The sequence below is a fragment of the Hippoglossus hippoglossus genome, chromosome 16, assembly GCF_009819705.1.
Source record: "Hippoglossus hippoglossus isolate fHipHip1 chromosome 16, fHipHip1.pri, whole genome shotgun sequence".
Classification (NCBI taxonomy): Eukaryota; Metazoa; Chordata; class Actinopteri; order Pleuronectiformes; family Pleuronectidae; genus Hippoglossus; species Hippoglossus hippoglossus.
The window spans coordinates 2,174,002-2,191,996 of record NC_047166.1 but is presented as its reverse complement, the minus strand read 5'-3'; the positions used below and the strand labels follow the sequence as shown (position 1 = coordinate 2,191,996).

Below are 17,995 nucleotides of genomic sequence, written 5' to 3'. Positions count from 1 at the left end.
CACACACACACCGAGCGCTCTAACACACAAACACATGCAGGCGTGCACACACTCAAACACACGTTCAGCCCTCGCTGATGTTTCCTTGTGCGATGTCATTACACGATAAAGAGGAAGCCATCAGGAAACCGCTTAAGCACTACTTCCTGTCTGTTGCCACGGTGACAGACCTCTCTCTGCAGTTGCAATTTCTACCGGGACTTTAGCTTCTTGCAGGAGGAGGAGGAGGAGGAGAGAAGACAAAGAGGCAGGTGTGTCTTTCCGTCTCGTGGGTTCGATGTCCTGACACACCTCTGAGTCCAGCTGGGCCTCGGCGTGACCTCTGACCCCACATCTGACAACGATCAGCGTTCACGAGCGTCCATTGGTCAGGACTGTTGGTTTTTTTTGACTGGCCGCCCTCAGCAGCACAGCTGGTTGCCATTCAGATAAACCTACACATAAACACACGGCTCTGGAATCGGTCACTTCCCGATTCTGAATGAATCATTGAACTCATGCTCGCGTGAGTGTTTTGTTGTCGTGATGTTGGTTTTATTTTTCACTCAGACGTTCGCAGGGTTGAAGTTTTATGGCAAACAGCTCAAACAAAGCTTAATTCACAAGACTGATATTAACCTTCAGATTTATAAGCTTTTACTGCGACTTCAATCAAACTCCACCACTTCTAAAAAAAGGGGAATTACTTTATGATGTGTACTTTTCACCACGATAAATAAGTTATCAGGGACAAAGTGCACTAATATCTCTGTAATGTCAACGTGCACGATTTGGCTAAAGCACAACAGTCCCTTAAAATCTGCACCAAATCCGTCATGTGCATTAGGACATAGAAATAAAACTATTGCAGATGCATATAAACTATTAATTAAGTTATTCCACCTACGTATTGATGGTAGTTGCATGTTTCTAGTTCTATTTGTTACCGCACAGCAGCTGCAACAAATCCTATTTCCCTATGAAACCACAGTTACAGATCCGGACCTTTAATTAGATCTACACCGAGTTTCACAAACTCGTAGATATCAGATCCCTGAACATCACTGAAGATCCAATTATTCTCTGAGAAATTGAAGAAAATATATTGAAAAATGTCCAGTTTGAAAAATCTGTGCCAAAACGTAGCGAGGTCTTCGGTGGCCGACGTCCCGTCCTGTCGCCAAGTTTCACCGAAAATCTGTTTAGAAAATGACCTCCTTGGCGTTGGAACAAAAAATAAAGTCGATGAGGATGATTGATGTGAAGTTTAATTTCTTTACAAACATGATTTAAAAAAACCTAAAGTGACAAGAGGTCAAGCAAAACCCGAAAACTTCAGGATCATAAACGGTAGTGACATATCAATGCACACACACTCGACCAATCATGAGTCAGTGTCAGCTGTCAGTCAGGACGTCATCAGATAACTCATTTAAACCAAACTTGTGAGAAACACGAACACATGAACAAACGTGTGTGATAAGAACTACCTAAAAAAACATGTTTTTAATGTGCAATTAGATTTTTTCAGTTTGTTCTATGTCTCATCTGCTAACATGGAGGAGGCAGGTTTATGATGGGATAGTTACAGTCTATGATTGAGTGTTAAAAACAAACCAATAAAGGATTGAATTGAATGAAGTGAAGGTTCACGTACACAACATTACTGCAACTTTACAACTTAGGACTGAACAGTAACAGTAGCTTTACAAGCAGATAACACGCACACGCACACACACACACACACACACACACACACAGATGGACAGAGATAGATATCGTCACACACGTCAGCACCACCTTTAGTCCATGAACTACCTTTTACCACTGTGGGTCAGTAAAAGTGTGAAGTTATAGTTCAGCCTGTGAGCTATGACTGTGCACGTGCGTCAGAATGAGACACACTCATTTGTTTTGAGTCTACACACACTCACACACACTCACACACACACTCACACACACAGGGAGGTGACACGGTGCTCAACGCCAGTGACAGGAGCCACATTCCAGCCAAGGTGAACAACAAAAAGGGGGTTAAGCCGCTCCCCTTTCAAGCGGCTGCATCACTGGATTATTGCTAAATTCTTTCTGGGGTTTTCACTTGTCAGGACAAGCAGAGGCAGAACGTCAGCAATACAGACAGAGAGGGAGCGGAGAGAGAGAGAGAGAGAGAGAGAGAGAGAGAGAGAGAGAGAGAGAGAGAGGGGGGGGGGAGAGATTCAAAAAGAGTGTGAGAGACGGATGAGAGACGGATGAGGGTTAGGGCAGGAGAGGAACACAGTGGTTTTCAAGAGTTTGAGTTACCGAGGGAAACACAAGAGTGAGAGAAAGAGAGAGAGACACACACACACATACAGGCTGAGGGGTGTGTCATAGCAATTTAGTTCCTCAAGGAAGTACAACTCAACATTATCTTAAGACAGTGTGGCAGGAACAGAGGCGCTGCAGGAGGGCTGCTGCTGCTGCTGCTGCTGCCGCTGCCACCGCTGCTTTCCTGGGTTTTGGTTCTGCTCCCGGTGAAGATGGAGGGATCGTTTTAAATCCAACGGCCTGAGCTGTCAACCCGAAGCAGAGGGAGAGAGAGAGAGAGAGAGAGAGAGAGAGACACAGCCGAGGAGGGAGGGGGACCCAGCACACACACTCTCTCACACACACACACACAGACACACAAAAAGGTAAGACTCTCCTGTCTCGTTCGTGTGTCACTTAAAAGAATCCTCTGGGCCCAGATTAGTGCTGGAAAAAAATGAAGTGTTCGTTGTGTGGCTCGCCGGCACAGACTCACTCGGAGGGATGATTGGAACAAATTGTGTGTTGACTCTCCACTTCCCCATCGAGCTGGGAGATGTGCATGTACGCTCACGGTCACGCTGGAACAAGTACAGTGACAGACTCACAGATGTGGAGCGCACGCTTTCTGTTTGCACAGGCTGCGAGTTGCTCAACTCAGATCTCGAGGCAGTGGACTCTCCCTTCCTCCCGCGCCGGGCTGCTCTACTTTGAACTGGGGCACGTTAGGCCGGAGCCAAACACTGTGAAAAGGTTGAGAAGTCACCGGCTCTACGGTGCAGATACGAGGGATGAATTAGAAACCGTGGGGCCTTCGCTGAAGACGCCGCGCCGCTCAGCCAACTGCCGCCTGTTTCGCTTCCCTTTTCAGACTTGAGCAACGACAAGTCGGAAGAGTTGTGAAATGTTGGACAGAACCTGCAACATGTGCATTCTGCGGGGTTTCAAAATCCTGTCTCGGGTTTATAGAGACGTGGTTCAGTCGACTTAATGAAGTGAGATTAAATCCCAGAGTTACACAACAAGTTAAAGTGCAAAACAATGTCTGCAAATCTCAACCTGCAGCCTCATCGCACCGAATTCAAAAACACACAGCGGAAGTGACACTTCGTCCTGCTGTAGTTTCACTGTGAACATTTTCTCACAGTTAATCACCAGGAGAAAATATAAGTCTCATTAAATCTGATCGACTGGTTTTGCTTCTCTGGAAACGTTGTCATTGTTCCACCTGATGAAAAGAGAGCAACCCCCCCCCCCCCATGCTCAGTGTCGGCAGCTACAGCCAAGTCGACCCGTCCCCACAGGCCCGGAGGTGAGAAGTCAGCGAGGTCGTCCCATATTTCTGTCGAGCTCATAATAATGAGGCCCTGCTCACCTCCTAGAGCTGCACAGGACACATTCAGGCCGAGTCTAAAGGGGGCTTCATGAATCCCCCCCCCCCCCCCCTCTGCAACACACGGAAAATTCTCTAATTCCCAAACTTCACTTGAACGCACCTGAAACCACTTCTACTGAGAAATGCTCACAGGTTCATACATGCACACAAACACCGAGGCTCAAACGCTGGAGTCATTTGAGGAATGCTAAATATTTACCTCTCCTGCCTGCCTGGATGGATCCACCAATCATTAGCCTCGCTCTGACTGTCCATTAACAAGCGAGGGTTCTTCCCCACATGTGGAACTCTGAAGCTAAACACGAGCGTCTCTGCTGCGATAGAACCACCTCTGCTCTGGGGGGGGTTTTCAGTTTGAGTTCCCCCTCACCTGCAGGCGTCAGGGAGGGAAACAGATAACTGAGGATTTAAAGCAGGCGACAGACTGGTGTTTAAAGGCCCTCGTCGTCCGTCTGCACCTCAACAAGTGATGCTCAACACCGACAGTGTCCTTGATGTGATCGAAGTGGAGCTGTGGTCTCAGTGCTCTGCAAACAGCCCTGATGGATCCACACAAAGTCAACAATGGAGATGGATAAAAAAAAAACGAGCGACGAGCCGCCTCCAGCTGCCCAGTTACATTTCGTTATGGGGAGCTCTGGTTGGCGAGTCCCCGCTGTTCACGTCCCTCAAACCCCTGTAGTCTTTTGAGCAAATGAATGAGATTGAAGCATGAATCTGAAATAGCTATCACGCTGCTCCACTGCCATTATCACCGTTAAGGGAAATTAATCTAATGAATGTTCTCTAATTCCCCGCGGGGAAGCCGGAGCTCTCGTAACAAAGCAAGCCATTAGAAATGTCACACTCGTTCAGAATGAGTGGTTGAGCATGTACGACAGAGCCGAGTGAGACATCCTGTGAAAATGGCCGCGTGGTAATTACGGATGCTGCGGCAGGGACTCGGGTGCAGGCGGGCGTCGGGTGGAGTCATCGCAAAGTGCTGCGTATTTGCATGATATGATCATTAATGCGACTGAAGCTCTTTCTGGTTTATTACTGAGCCGTGGAGTCGTTTGCTCGCTGCGCTGACTGTGCATCGCTGAAGATGAGAAGAGCATCATTGTCTAATAAGCACAAACAGCCAGGAGAGAAGCCTCCATCAGGGAAGACAGTCATTCCACTGACAGCTTACAGACAATATGTTGCTGCTAATGCACAGGATGTTCCAGTAACAGACTTCGCTGTTGTTTTACACACGCACAGACCCCAGGATAGTAATTACAGCAGCCACCGGGCTCAGATTGCTCACTTTCTGTTCTTGCCCCACCACTGATGCAATCTGGAAACAGCAGGCATGGACCTGCCTCAGCTATGCAGCCGTCCTGCTCCTCTACTTGTTCACACAAGCCACGCAGCGGCATCCAGTGCAGGAAGTCAGGCTGAAAAACGCTCGGTGAACGACGCCCGTTTGTACTCTAAACTGAAAATGTGTGAAAATTTCACAACAAATGACACAGGAAGTGAAAGTGTGTCTGTGGCACTGATGCATGGTGAAGATTAACTTATTTACAACTTTCATTGCAACTACTTTGGATTAACGTGAAGTGTGTGTGATTCTGGTGGTGGAGATATGATCTGTGAAGCGTGGGTCAGGTTTAAGAAAAGTAAGAAAAGGAATATTTATTTTTCCATTTTGTGTTTTTTCGAGAATAAAGTCGAAATGTTGAGGGAAAAGTCGTAATGACGAGAATTAAGTAGCAAATCATTTTATTTTTATTTTGCGTAGTGAGAATTCAGTAGATTACGTCAAGAAGAAAGTTAAAACTAAAACAGGAGAATTTCTTACTGTCAAGAATAAAGTTGAAGTAGATAAAGACTTTTTCTTTATGTTGCTAAACTGATTGTCATAACAAAAGATCGTAGAAGAATAAAACCTTCCTCGGATTTTGTTTGACTTTATTCTTGACGTCGGGAATTTATTCTCAACATTTTGTGTTTAATGACAAAAAAAGTAAAAAAACATCTTCCTCTTAAGTTCAACTTCCTTCTTGACATCTTCACTATTCTCAAAATGTAATATGACAAAAACCCTTCCTCTTCTCATAGTTTCATTATTGCCGTTCCTAATACTTCTCTGTGATTCCATCCATTATGAAAGTCAAGTTTTGATTCTTTCAAACACACACAGGCTAAATAAAACCTCAGGTTATAATCCGCTCTCACTCTTGCTGCATTGGTCTCACAGATTAGGGAGAAATTAGTCTGAATTAAAAAAGAATTAATTCCATCTGTGTTGACAATCAGAGACAAACAGTGGATTTCCTGTCGTGTGGAGCTGTTTGCATGTTGATGACCTCCCGGGGGGGGGGGGGGGGGGGGGGGCGCTTCTCTGGGATGGATGCTACATGTGGTTAAAGTCTCCGAGGAGAAACTAAAAGCCTCTGCGGAGTCTCCTCCATGGAGCTTTTCCCTCTCGGCTTCAGACTTGTCACATCCAAACACAAACACTGCAGCTAACGTTACACAAAATGAAACACAACACACTGGATTCCCACCGTTCGCTGATTCAACACCGTGTAGAAACCAGTTTCCTTTAGTACTGAATCCGTATCAATAACAGTGGCGGTGAGTTGTACGTCAGTGACGAGGTGTTGGGATGGATGACGATCTGAAGGTTAGAGAGTCGCAGTGAGGACTGGAGAGTCGCCAGTTCGATTCCCCAGATGATGGAGGAGATTTGGATGAGAGAGGTGAACACGTGTTGCCTCCTCCCCAGACTCCACAACAACAAACGCTTTGCCCTTGAACACAGCACTTAACCTCCACCTCCTCCGCTGGGGTCTGGCAGCAGAACAATGAGGCTGTGCCCGACGGCAAAGTGTGAAAAACGCTCTTCTTATAACGATTATTTATATAGTTGGATTTATTTTACATTTAGTCATTTTATTGTGGAGATAATTAAGGCTTTGCTTTGACAACATTACAACGTGAAAACCAAAACCAGATCAGATGGAAACAATGGAAAAGATGAGAAAACGTCTCTAAACCGTTTGTCGCCACGTTGTGATTTAAATATTGTCAAATGGCAGTTGGATTGGATTATTATTTCTCCGATTTTATTTAATCAACACTGTGGTTTTCTTTTCTCGGACATTTCAGGCAGACATGGCCGACTTCAGTACCAAGGACATGGCCTTGAAGGTGCAGAAGAAGCTCCTCAGCTCCATGGCCAGCAAGAGCTCGGTGCAGATGTTCATCGATGACACCACCAGCGAGATCCTGGACGAACTGTACCGCATCTCCAAGGAGTACTCGGGAAACAAGTCGGAGGCTCAGAAAGTGATCAAGGACCTGATCAAGATCGCGGTGAAGATCGGCCTCCTGTTCAGGAACAACCGGTTCAGCACCGATGAGCTGAGAGTGGCCCAGGACTTTAAGAAGAAGCTGCACCAGGGGGCGATGACGGCGATCAGCTTCTACGAGGTACGTCTTCTCATATTGAGCTCGTGTTTACGCTTCTTATTCAGTGATTTGAAACAAATATAATGAAATCTGTCAAGAATCTTTCCAATTTAACACAGATAAATAAAGATCTGGAGAAGAGATGAACAGAAACCAGTTCAAGTCGTATTATAATTCCGTGTTTAAGAGTCGACGTGTTATATTTGCAGCTCAAACTTTCTATGAATCGTAGGATTAATTTTAGTTCAGCTACACACTCACTGACTCTCACAGCCTGTTTCCGTCTCCGCTTTTAAAACATGACAGAAACTAAACAGGTTTATTTCACACTTCGAATTTGCATCAAAATGAAAACTGGTGAGGAAAGTTTTCATTACAAGATTAACAGGTCCAACCTGTAGAAACTAAAACATTCTTCAGTTAAAGAATCTGCAGATGTGCAGATATCGGAATGTATCCGTCCATAACGAGTTTCTTTTATGAACATATTAGAATTTTACTTGTATTGACAATAGACGAGTCAATCTCAGCTGGCAATCATGTTTCACCCTATTTTTGTAGCATTAAATTAACAAAAACCAAGTCACTTAAAAAGTATTTTCATCATAGATACACATCACAGTCCAGAACAATGTCAGCAACTACTTCTTTTTTTAGGAGGAGGCAGGGTTTATGACATGTACTGCAGACAGCCACCAGGGGGCGATCGGGACGTTTTGGCTTCACTTTTAGGGATCTGTCATGTCGTCCATCTTTATGTTATTGACATTCACGAAATGACTCAAGTCCATTTTTCCTGGCCGATGCAGGTGGATTTCACCTTCGACAAAGCGGTGATGGCCGACCTCCTGACGAACTGCAGGGATCTGCTGCTGAAGCTGGTCAACACACACCTCACCCCCAAGTCCCACGGTCGCATCAACCACGTCTTCAACCATTACTCCGACCCGGGGCTGCTGACCAAACTGTACGACCCCGAAGGCCCCTTTCGACCGAACCTCACCAGGATCTGCAAAGGACTCGACAAACTGGTGGAGGACGGCACAATATGACGGGGGAGCAGTCAGACACTGGGAGAGCTACAGGCACTGAAGACTGAACTGCTGGACAAGTCATCATGAATATAAAACATATATACACTGCTGCTGAGGACCGGCAGCGAAAAGACGAGCTCCCCCGTTGTTCTGGAAGAACACGTGGGATCAAAATAAAAGGTGGTTCAGTCATCCCTCATTGTTTTAAAGTTTAGAGGAGACATATTGTCCATGGACACCAAACTTGAATTTAAACAGATTTGTATTCCACTGTTTTTATTAGATAGTAAATTGTCATCAGATGTTTTATTATTTGAAAAGTTACTACTGATGTTCTGCATTATGGAGAAAACACAGGGAACAAGTCAAGGAACAACGCCACTGAAATGCAGCACTGCCACCTGGTGGTCAAAGCGATGTATCAGCAGCGACTCAACGTGCAGAAAACAGTGCAGCCGATAATAAAGCAGAGAACCTCACAGTGGACAATTACTCCCAACATCACTGTGCAGTTAGAAACATGATTCAAAAGCATGTTGACGGCGACAGCTTCCATCTTAATCCCATGATTCGTGTTTTCCTGAAAGACGGCCGACACTGATCGGTTGAGATAAAGACGCGTGTGTTATTCTTTTGGTTTCCATGATGTTTAATTCCAACAGACAAAAGGGAAAGTGAGGTCCTGACCGGACGCTCCAGCTCATGTAACAGTCTTTTCCTTCTGTGCAACAACAATAACACGGAGAGACGTCAGATACAGAAACATCTACAGATCAACGGAGATATGTATTCAGACCTAAACATGGGATCAACACCTTGTTTTTTTTTGCTTCAAAATAAACTTTAAAAAAAACAGTAAATGGAGTTGGAAACATTTCCATAAAAAATAAAGAATATTGCTGTGGAAATATATTCTTAAAAAACTGGTGTCTTTTTTTTTTTGCCCTTGGCTTCATTGTAGTTTTACTTATTCAGGAGAAAACACATTTCTGGTAGATTCTGTGTTTGACAGTGAACCTGACGGACTGTGTAAACTTTACATATCATGGCGTTAAGTTTCTTTGTTGGAAGACTTGGACACTTTTTGCATTTTCAAGCCGTGAGGTAACGTGACACACGACCACGTGCTGACTTGATATGAACGATCATATGACTGAACCCACGTGACTGTAAATTCTCATGTTTCACATTTCACACACTTGTGGGAACAAGCTCTGAAAGTAAACCCCCCCCCCCCCACAGCTATATGAAGATACTCATAACTTGCATATCATCAAATAAATACAAATACAAAAAGGTGCATTATTCATTTAGAAAGACTTTCCATTTACAGGTCAGTGTAAAACCTCATTATGAGATTAATTTCATCACAAGTAACCTTTATCTGTAACGTATGATCCCCTCGGCCGAACCCAGCGTTTCACAGCTCGAAGATCTCATCCTCTCTGTCTCGGAGTTTCTTTGTGAGCCTGGTGACGGTGAGGGGCATCGCCCTGTACGCCACCTCCTGCTGCTGCGCTGCGTAGGAAGCACTGACGCTCTGTGACTGCGTGAGACGCCGCCAGTCGGACGTCCCGCTGGTGCAAGCTGCTTCCAGGGCGGCGACCCTGGGAAGAGTAAACAAGAGGAGAAGGTGGAGTGAAGTCTGATGTGAACTCGTTAAATCACTCAGAGTTTGTCTTTGGCAGCTCTGAGAAGCTTTTAGAGAATGAGATCAAAAGATCAGAACAGACGTGTATGAAATACGGTCACATAAAACTGACGAGAAACACAAAGGACGTGGTTCGAAAAGTGAAGAATCAATCTGGTGGAAAAATGTGATTCTACGATGCAACCTGAATATGAACGTTATATCTCAGAGATACAGCTGAAAACATCTGTTCTCAATCAAGCACATTGGCCACAATAAAGTAAACAATAAGACAAAAATATATACATATACTTTCATGACATCAAAACTAGTTTGTTGAGCATAACCGAGCCTTCGGATATTTCATTGTTATCAAATCGTTATGACAAAGAAATGTAACTGACGCTTGATATTTTACAGTTTCGATGTAAACTTTACTATAAATAACTTTAAATCGAAAGAAAGCCGATATGATCTAATATATATAGAACTTGAATTAGGAAATAAAAGTTATTTTCCACTTAAGTAAACATAAGTGCACATATTTTCTGCAATGTTCATTATGTAAAATATAAGATTTCATTTTGGCAAACAAATGCAGATCCTGAAATGTCAGTTAAAGGTTTATATCGCATGATTTTTATCCTCTATCACATAAATCTGTCTTTTTTTAACGACATAAAAACAAACGAGTGCTGAAGTGAAATGCAAATGAAATACATCGACCGTTAGAACGCAGCACAGAGACAAATAAAGTAAACGGCCTCAGGAACTCACACAACACCAAGTGAGAAGGACCGAGTGTGAACAGCCAAAGTCAACGAGCCGTCAGAGGCAGTTCTACCTTTTCTCTGCGTCCTGGTGTCCTTTGACTGCAGCTTCCTTCGAGCGGTGGATCAACTCATCCAACCTTTTCATGAAACCCACCGGGGTCATGTCTGCCGCCCGCTCTCTGCCGTCACAGGGCTTCTTCTCAGAGGCGCTGCCCGATTGTCCGTTCTGAGCACAGCCGGCATCGTCCTCAGCCGCCAAGTCCAGCCCGTTACTGGGGACGTCCCGGTCCGACAGCACAGGGATGGACAGGGTCTTCTTCAGGAATATTGAGTCGTTGGTGTAGAGTCTGTTCGCTCGTTTGATTTGCTCCATCTGCAAGAGAACAAACCCCGTCAAACTTCTCTCACTTGGTTTTAAAAAGAAGCTGGTTGATACAGATTTTAATAAAATCACAAGCAGTCAAATTCAATTTCTCCTTTTCCTTCCACTGACATTCTAAATCAGGCGTTTTCCCAAACACTGAATAAACAATTAAACTGGAATCTGTCCTGCTTCAGATTTATGGTCTTAACTTATAAAGGATTCAACTCTTTACCACAGTCTATGGTTGATGCATTATCAACGGAGTCAGAGCGAATATGTTGTTATGGTTCAGAATTATGAGGAAAGGGGTTGTGGCTGCAGTAAAGATATAAACAACCCTGCTGCACAAATACATATAGATTATTAAAAGCTATAACGATAATAATTATACTTATTTCAGTGGCAATTCAATTGTTTGTTTAGTTAAATGTGAATACAAAGTGGAAACCGACATTCCCAGAACAAATATATTCAGTGTTTGACAAAGAAAAACAGAAAACAGTCACATTTAACAAACTGAAACCAAGTATTTGGTGTGAAAGCTGCAATTAAATGAAACTTTAACAATTAATGAACTCATTGCAGCTCCTGTACATTTAATTTGTATATTTCAAAAGCAGAAATTTAATGAGAGGAGATGATAGAAATGTAGTTTTTACAGTAATAAGTAGGAGAAGAATAAAGAAATTGAAATGTTGATAGTTATGGCAGAATAATCTTCATCAACAGCAAAGTTAGGTTCACTATATATCGATATTTCAGGAGTTTTTAAACTTAGAGGAATGATAAAGATATAATATGAGGATAATAACGTGATAAACATGGAAGTTTAAACTTGATTTCCATGCACATGCAGTTTACGTGTTAAAGAAGAACCGGGCGGATACTCACGGAGACTCCGTATCTCAGGGCCAGGCCCGGCAGCGTCTCCCCGGGCTGGAGCTCGTGCTGGATCCGCCTCTGGGGCACCGGGGACCGCGGGGACCGGACCAGGCTCCCGTACGACCGGCTGCGGCTGCCCCGGAGCAGGCCGCTGCCGTCGGCCGCAGGAGGCGTCCGTGCCCCGGACATGGAGGCGGTGGGAAGTCCGCGGAACCGAACCAACACGGCGGCGGAGCGCAAGTTACACTGTGTTCACATCGTGAGAACTAACCCAACTAACTAGCAGCTTAGTTAGCAGCATGCTCGCTAACCCGTCAACTTAACTGACGTGGACGCACCGTGTGTGTGTGTGTGCGTGTTCCGGGAATCGAACTGTGACTGCGTCTTGGTTTACGTTACCTGTCGAGTCCCGGTCACACCAAGCCCACCTAGTTAGCAGGTTAACCCACCCAGTTGCCGGGTTAACTCGCCTAGTTAGCAGGTTAACCAGCAGCTCACAAGTTCTCAGCTGTTCTTCTGACATGTGTTGCCATGGCTGCGGGTCCAGCTGCCGCGTTCAGGGCCACAGGGGAAAAAAACAACTTTACTGACTGGAGCCTTTTATAGCCTCTCGGGATGGACGTAACACACACGTCATGTATTTAAATTAAATATCACTCATACAATAATATTTTATTATTATATCAACTTTTAATAAGAATAACTTTATTTGTATAGCACTTATCTGAACAATGTGTTGTCTGTTGTGAACAAATAAAAAACTGGGAAACTTTACAATACTTTACGCTTTATGACACTTTACAACAAACCACGTCGTCGTACACATAAATAAAGTGAGTTTAAAATCAGGTTAAATAAATGATACGTGAACAAAAAATTAAAAATAAAACAAAACAAAAAATCTGCTCAACTTTTATGTACAACGAGGAAGCCCGTATTTCCAATCTTCCGGTTTGACCTTGAAGGCATCGCTGCTAACAGGAGTTAGCCTGTGGAGAAGTAGCTAGCTCACCTCTTTTCTGGGCTCTGTATTAATATTATAAAACATTATAATCATGTCCTTTAAAAGAGAAGGCGACGACAAGAGTCAGTTAAACATCCTGAAGGTAGAACTTTGTATTTTTAACTTTTCTCCACGAAACCTCAGCTCAGAACGTCCATGTTGTTGTTGTTGTTGTTGTTAGCATCGTGCTAGCATCGTGCTAGCTAGCAGGAAGCTGCAGCCAGGTTCTTAAACTTTCTGCTTTTTATCGTCTCGTGTTTCAGAAGCGACGAGTTGAGGATCTTCTGTCTCACTTTATTCCAGAGGACGAAGCGGTTCTGATGAAAAATGGAAGGTGATTTGTTTTGAAACACGTGTTCGGTGATAACTCATCTGAAACTGGTAACTTCAAGTCTTTAAAGGTTGTGAACACGTGTGTGTGATGTGTATGATGTGTATGATGTGTATGATTTGTGTGATTTGTGTGATTTGTGTTGTGCAGATATTCCTGCACCGTGTGTTCGTATCGTCCCGTGTTCGACACCGTCGACATGTTGACGGTTCACAGAAACGGGAAAAAGCATCTGGAAGGTGAGAGTCACATGACTTTCCTCCTATAATATAAATACATCCTTATAACTGCAGTGTGTTTCCTGCAGGGCTGAACAACAGGGCCTCAATTCACATGTTCACATCCGGCGATATCGATGATTATAACGATAAATATCACATTGAATGACAAACACTTGATTAACAGTAAAACATTTAGTTAGATCTGCTCAATGTGCACGGAACAGAAGCAATATATGATATGTTATACTTTTGTTATGTTGCTATTGGTAGAAATGACATTGTAGTAATTGTTGATTTTGTTTTATTGCCTCATTAACTCTCAGTTTTCAGTCTAGCTTGTATCTACACCGTGTTCTGCAGGAGTCAAACAGCAAAATAATAGTTTTACTTGATTGTTTTCTCGTTTAAATCTTTTAATGGTGTTCAGAGCTAAATGTTCAGTTTACTGGCGTCACAGAAAGATGAAGTGAACCAGAATCTATTCATATTTAAGAGGCTGAAACATGAAAATGTTTAAGTTGTACTTTATTTAAATAAATACTTAATAATTAACCCATTATCAAAAGAGTCTACTTCCATCATCTGTGGGATTAAAGTGATGACAGATGGATACACCCACGTTCATTCACACATTACACACACAGCTCTTCTGCATATAGACCGGAGGAGCCGGGGATCAAACCTAACCAACTGTCCAGTTAGTGAACGACCCGTTCTACCACCTGAGCCTCGGCTGTGATTAACATGAAGATAAGCAGCTTGCAGTTTAATGAACCTTATGTTTCTTATCTAATTGTAATTGTAATTGAACCGTCAATGATGCAAAAACCACATAAAAGAATCATAATATGCAGTAAAGCTGTCGAGCTCATTGATTCACAGTATCACACAAGATGTAGAGATAATGAAGGGATCTCTACACAACTAAAAAATACTGGTGTGAACGGTATGTTTATGTAATTCATATTTCCACACAGTGTATTTACTGTCATATTATCTTGGAAATCAATCCCTGTTCTGTTTTATGTTCCATTTTCTCAGGATTAAAATTGTTCTATGGCAAAAAAACACGGCTGAAGAATGAAATAACAAAGAGGCGACAAGAGAACTCCGTCCAGGCTGAAGACGCAGGACAGGTTTGTTACTTCCTATTTACCCTTAACTGTCACGAGCGGCGTGTGTGTTTAGTGTGTTTGCTTTGACAAGTTACAGTTTACTCGACTGAGCAAACAATTCCGAAAAAACTGTGGAACCCGGGAGCAACAGATGTGAGTCAGGCTGATGATTCAGCAGGGAAATGAGCAGTTTGAGCAAACAACAACGTGAGGGAAACAAACGCCGTCTCTTTCTCTGACTGAGGCCGTCGCTCCATGTTGTCGTCTTGGGTCAGACGCTGTTGTTCCTTTGTCAGACGCTGTTGTTTTGGGTCGGAGCTATTGTGTGTGTGGCAGCCCTGTGACTATCACATGACCAAATAACATCCTGCCAATTTAACACTGTTGTCCTGACGACTGAGCGAGCGCCGGGTAACGTGTGAGACATTTCTACTGTCCACATATAACATGATGTTGTTGTTGTGATCTTAGGAAGCGTCCAGCTCAGCCCCGTTACTGGAACAAACACGAAAGCTCACACATCACGCTCTGTTGAAAACTGTTCCGTACAACAGCTGCCATCGAACAACCAGGTGAGAGTGACGCTTATTTCATAACATACAGAATCCCACAACGGGAAAAAAGGAAAAGTTTAAAAATACACCTGCGATTTTTCTTTTTTTCAAGCACAAAATCTGAGAAAGAACCAGCGAGCATCAGCTCAGACGTCAGTGGAAACGCTCACAGCGAAACTCCATCTGGGCCAGAAAACACAAGTGAAGCTTCTGACTCGGCTCCGTCGAGAAGCTCCAGTGGCTCCACGGCAGGTAAAGTCCGTCACGTGCATTCGTACGCTCTCAGATTTGGTGTTGAAGGAAAATATAGATCGTAAATAAAGATGGACGACGTGTCTCTCATAACGTTTCATCCCCTTTTTACATCCTCAAATAACTGATTATAACCAAACTTGAACAAACATCAGTGTGATGAGAACGACCTGAAATGACAGAAACCATCTTTGAGAAAAATGAATTTGATTCTTTAAGTTTCAATAGATGTTTTTTTTTTTCTCCTGTAGATAATAAAGAGTTAAATCCGTCACATGATGTGGAGGCGTCTCAGCCAATCACAGCCGAGAGGAGGAGAGAGCTGGAGCGCTACCTCAAACTGAAAAGGTTCTTTTGTTTGTATTTAAACTGAGGCCTCAGAACTTGATATTTCTCATCACCAGAAGTCAGTTGAGTGTATTTGTACATTTCATCTTTTGTCTCTTTCCCAGTGACGGGTGGATACAGGACCGGAGCGGCCTGTGGGTTAAAGACGAGGACGTGGAGTTTGATTCAGACGAGGAGGAGCCTCCGTCGCTCGTCCACTCAGAGGACTGAGAACACAGATGAACTTGGAACGGTGCCACGGTGCTGAATGAAATGACTGAGCTTCCACGTGCTGAGACTCCAGCCGCTCATTGAATCACATGATTTCCTTCTGGCTCCACGGAGACTGTTTCATCTGGGCTCTCACTCACCAGCAGTGATAGAAAACCTCTAGTTCCCATCAGCCGCAACTCGTGATCCTTTTATTGTGTTAAAAACAAATCATACGATTTAATGAGAAGCGTCATTTCCTCGCAGTCGGCTGATTCTGTACGTCACAGCGTTTCATTTACAGAATTAGATTTAGACAAATGGAATGTGAGAAACATTTTAACCACTGTGCTGAAAATGTTTTGTTTTTGGTGCAACAGGGAACATCGAGCAACTTAAAGACATGAAGATTATAATAAAAACAGAATCAGTGTCTTCTCCCAAACATTAGAGGATTATACTGTATATTTTTATATCGTTTTAACCATAATGTCTTTTAGTTATGATCAATAGTATTCACATTTCCAGGTGAAACACTTAATGGGCGGCAGCGTCATGAATATATTTTTCATGCTGATTTATTCATATAAGAAAACCACGGAATCTAAATGTGATCTGCCTCATATCACAGTAAAGGAGGATACTGGATAATGAAGTTTAACTTGTTAATACAGGTCACAGAGTTCGGTTCTCACATCGTGTTGAAGCTCTTTTCTGCTCCATTATTATGTTATTATTAATATGTTGAGCTTAATATAAAAATAACAGCATCATGAGTGATGTGGTTTCACATCACAAACCAAACATTGTCGACATTATAAACTAACATAGTAAAAATGTAATTTTTTTATTTAACTGTAACTGTTATAATCATTCAAAATGACGTTATTTTTAATATTGAGGATAAAATACTGTTTATCTCAGGGATCTTCAAACGGTGGTCCACGACCCCTAGTGGCCCTTACAGGTACTGCAGGGGGCTGTGAAATTACTGTGATAATAAACTTAGTCTTATTTTCTGTCTAAAATACTCAGTTAGCAGAAGTACATTTATTAAAAACATGTTACACAACATGACAGTAGACGACCCATGAATCCTTGTGCAGTCACTGTCCTGCACACATGACCTGTGATCTACACTGAGAGTTCTACTTTTAAATGAAATTACATTTTTACATGTCGTAGGAATCTGCTCCATCTTGTTCTGGAAACCCCCCGGTTTAAATAAACATACAGCTGGAATATGATATTCATACGACATGCAAACACACAGACCTGAGTTATGTTCAGATAGAGTTAAGTTATATCTATCACCCTATTCTGTCTATTTAACCCATTTCAACACAGTCCAATAGCTTTTCTCTGTAAGAGCTGATCCTCCGTCAGCAGCAGAGATGCAGTGTTGGTGCTAATCTGGGTGGAGAAGCCACTGGTTGTCATTCTTCACAGCCCAGTTGGTATCAATTGGATAATACCGGGGTCAGTGGGAGGAGGGCAGATGGTCTTTAACCTGAGTTAGTTTCTGATGACACTGCTAATGAGTGTCGAAAGCTCACTTCATTATTCCGGCGCTCAGGGAGTCTCCGCCGCACGGGGACTTAATTTACTGTACGTGTAAGATCAATGTGGCTCGTCATGGAGACTTGGCGGTATTGATTTTTTTAAGTTCTCCTGACCTTTAATACCACGTCTGCCCTTTTAACGTTACAACTCTCACAGTCCTTTTGACGCAAATATGACCAAGAGGAGCAGATGGAACGCAGCCTGGTGAATTCGTGTGAGGCGAGATCCAAAAATACACGTGTTTCACCGCAAAACAATCAAAGAGAAGAGGAAGGAGACGCTGAGGTTGAATCATGTCAAGTGGGCGAATGCCAGAAGCCTGCATGGCTTTAGAAATGTGACCTTTTGAGAAAGTCTGAAAATCCGTGTTCTGCTCTTTACCTGACGTTCGTGTCAAACTGGATATTAGGTCAGAAAGAAAAGAGGAAACGGGCCGATGGAGGCAGGAACCTGAGCAATGCTGTGAAGATCCTCAGAGGTTAACAGCTGTTTCTGTTCGTTAACCTCCGCAGACGCACATGGGTGCAACCCTCTTTAAGTTGGCTCTTATATTTGGAACGAGGTAACTCAAGCCCAGCGGACTCGGTTACGTTTCCCATCAGGGTTTTTTTGGGGGGGGGAGGAAGGA

General features: G+C 43.3%; 3 protein-coding genes across 3 annotated transcripts; 2 read left to right on the top strand and 1 right to left on the bottom strand.

The window, feature by feature from the left end:
- The first annotated feature begins 2,386 nt into the window (after window positions 1-2,386).
- On the top strand, window positions 2,387-8,985 carry tnfaip8l2b (tumor necrosis factor, alpha-induced protein 8-like 2b). The gene is made up of 3 exons (XM_034611384.1): window positions 2,387-2,654; window positions 6,806-7,129; window positions 7,918-8,985. Exons 2-3 carry the CDS (start codon window positions 6,812-6,814, stop codon window positions 8,158-8,160), a joined length of 561 nt encoding a protein of 186 aa, XP_034467275.1. The 5' UTR covers window positions 2,387-2,654; window positions 6,806-6,811; the 3' UTR covers window positions 8,161-8,985.
- On the bottom strand, window positions 8,951-12,341 carry lysmd1 (LysM, putative peptidoglycan-binding, domain containing 1). Its single transcript, XM_034611383.1, has 3 exons — window positions 11,801-12,341; window positions 10,617-10,918; window positions 8,951-9,749 (listed from the first exon to the last, which is right to left on the bottom strand). The coding sequence occupies exons 1-3, from the start codon at window positions 11,978-11,980 to the stop codon at window positions 9,563-9,565; spliced, it is 669 nt and encodes a 222-aa protein (XP_034467274.1). The 5' UTR covers window positions 11,981-12,341; the 3' UTR covers window positions 8,951-9,562.
- Window positions 12,342-12,736: 395 nt separating this feature from the next.
- scnm1 (sodium channel modifier 1) lies at window positions 12,737-16,249 on the top strand. Its single transcript, XM_034611382.1, has 8 exons — window positions 12,737-12,897; window positions 13,058-13,128; window positions 13,276-13,364; window positions 14,388-14,482; window positions 14,933-15,033; window positions 15,128-15,267; window positions 15,519-15,615; window positions 15,720-16,249. Exons 1-8 carry the CDS (start codon window positions 12,847-12,849, stop codon window positions 15,823-15,825), a joined length of 750 nt encoding a protein of 249 aa, XP_034467273.1. The 5' UTR covers window positions 12,737-12,846; the 3' UTR covers window positions 15,826-16,249.
- Window positions 16,250-17,995: the final 1,746 nt, after the last annotated feature.

What these genes read in the sequence shown, in the direction of transcription:
- tnfaip8l2b (XM_034611384.1), top strand. Translation starts at nt 6,812, where the DNA reads ATGGCCGACTTCAGTACCAAGGACATGGCCTTGAAGGTGCAGAAGAAG. An exon ending in CGGCGATCAGCTTCTACGAG is followed by an intron (nt 7,130 to 7,917) that starts GTACGTCTTCTC and finishes TGGCCGATGCAG; the next exon opens with GTGGATTTCACCTTCGACAA.
- lysmd1 (XM_034611383.1), bottom strand. Translation starts at nt 11,980, where the DNA reads ATGTCCGGGGCACGGACGCCTCCTGCGGCCGACGGCAGCGGCCTGCTC. An exon ending in CCCTGAGATACGGAGTCTCC is followed by an intron (nt 10,919 to 11,800) that starts GTGAGTATCCGC and finishes GTTCTCTTGCAG; the next exon opens with ATGGAGCAAATCAAACGAGC. An exon ending in CACCAGGACGCAGAGAAAAG is followed by an intron (nt 9,750 to 10,616) that starts GTAGAACTGCCT and finishes TACTCTTCCCAG; the next exon opens with GGTCGCCGCCCTGGAAGCAG.
- scnm1 (XM_034611382.1), top strand. Translation starts at nt 12,847, where the DNA reads ATGTCCTTTAAAAGAGAAGGCGACGACAAGAGTCAGTTAAACATCCTG. An exon ending in AGCTGCCATCGAACAACCAG is followed by an intron (nt 15,034 to 15,127) that starts GTGAGAGTGACG and finishes CTTTTTTTCAAG; the next exon opens with CACAAAATCTGAGAAAGAAC. An exon ending in CTCCAGTGGCTCCACGGCAG is followed by an intron (nt 15,268 to 15,518) that starts GTAAAGTCCGTC and finishes TTTCTCCTGTAG; the next exon opens with ATAATAAAGAGTTAAATCCG.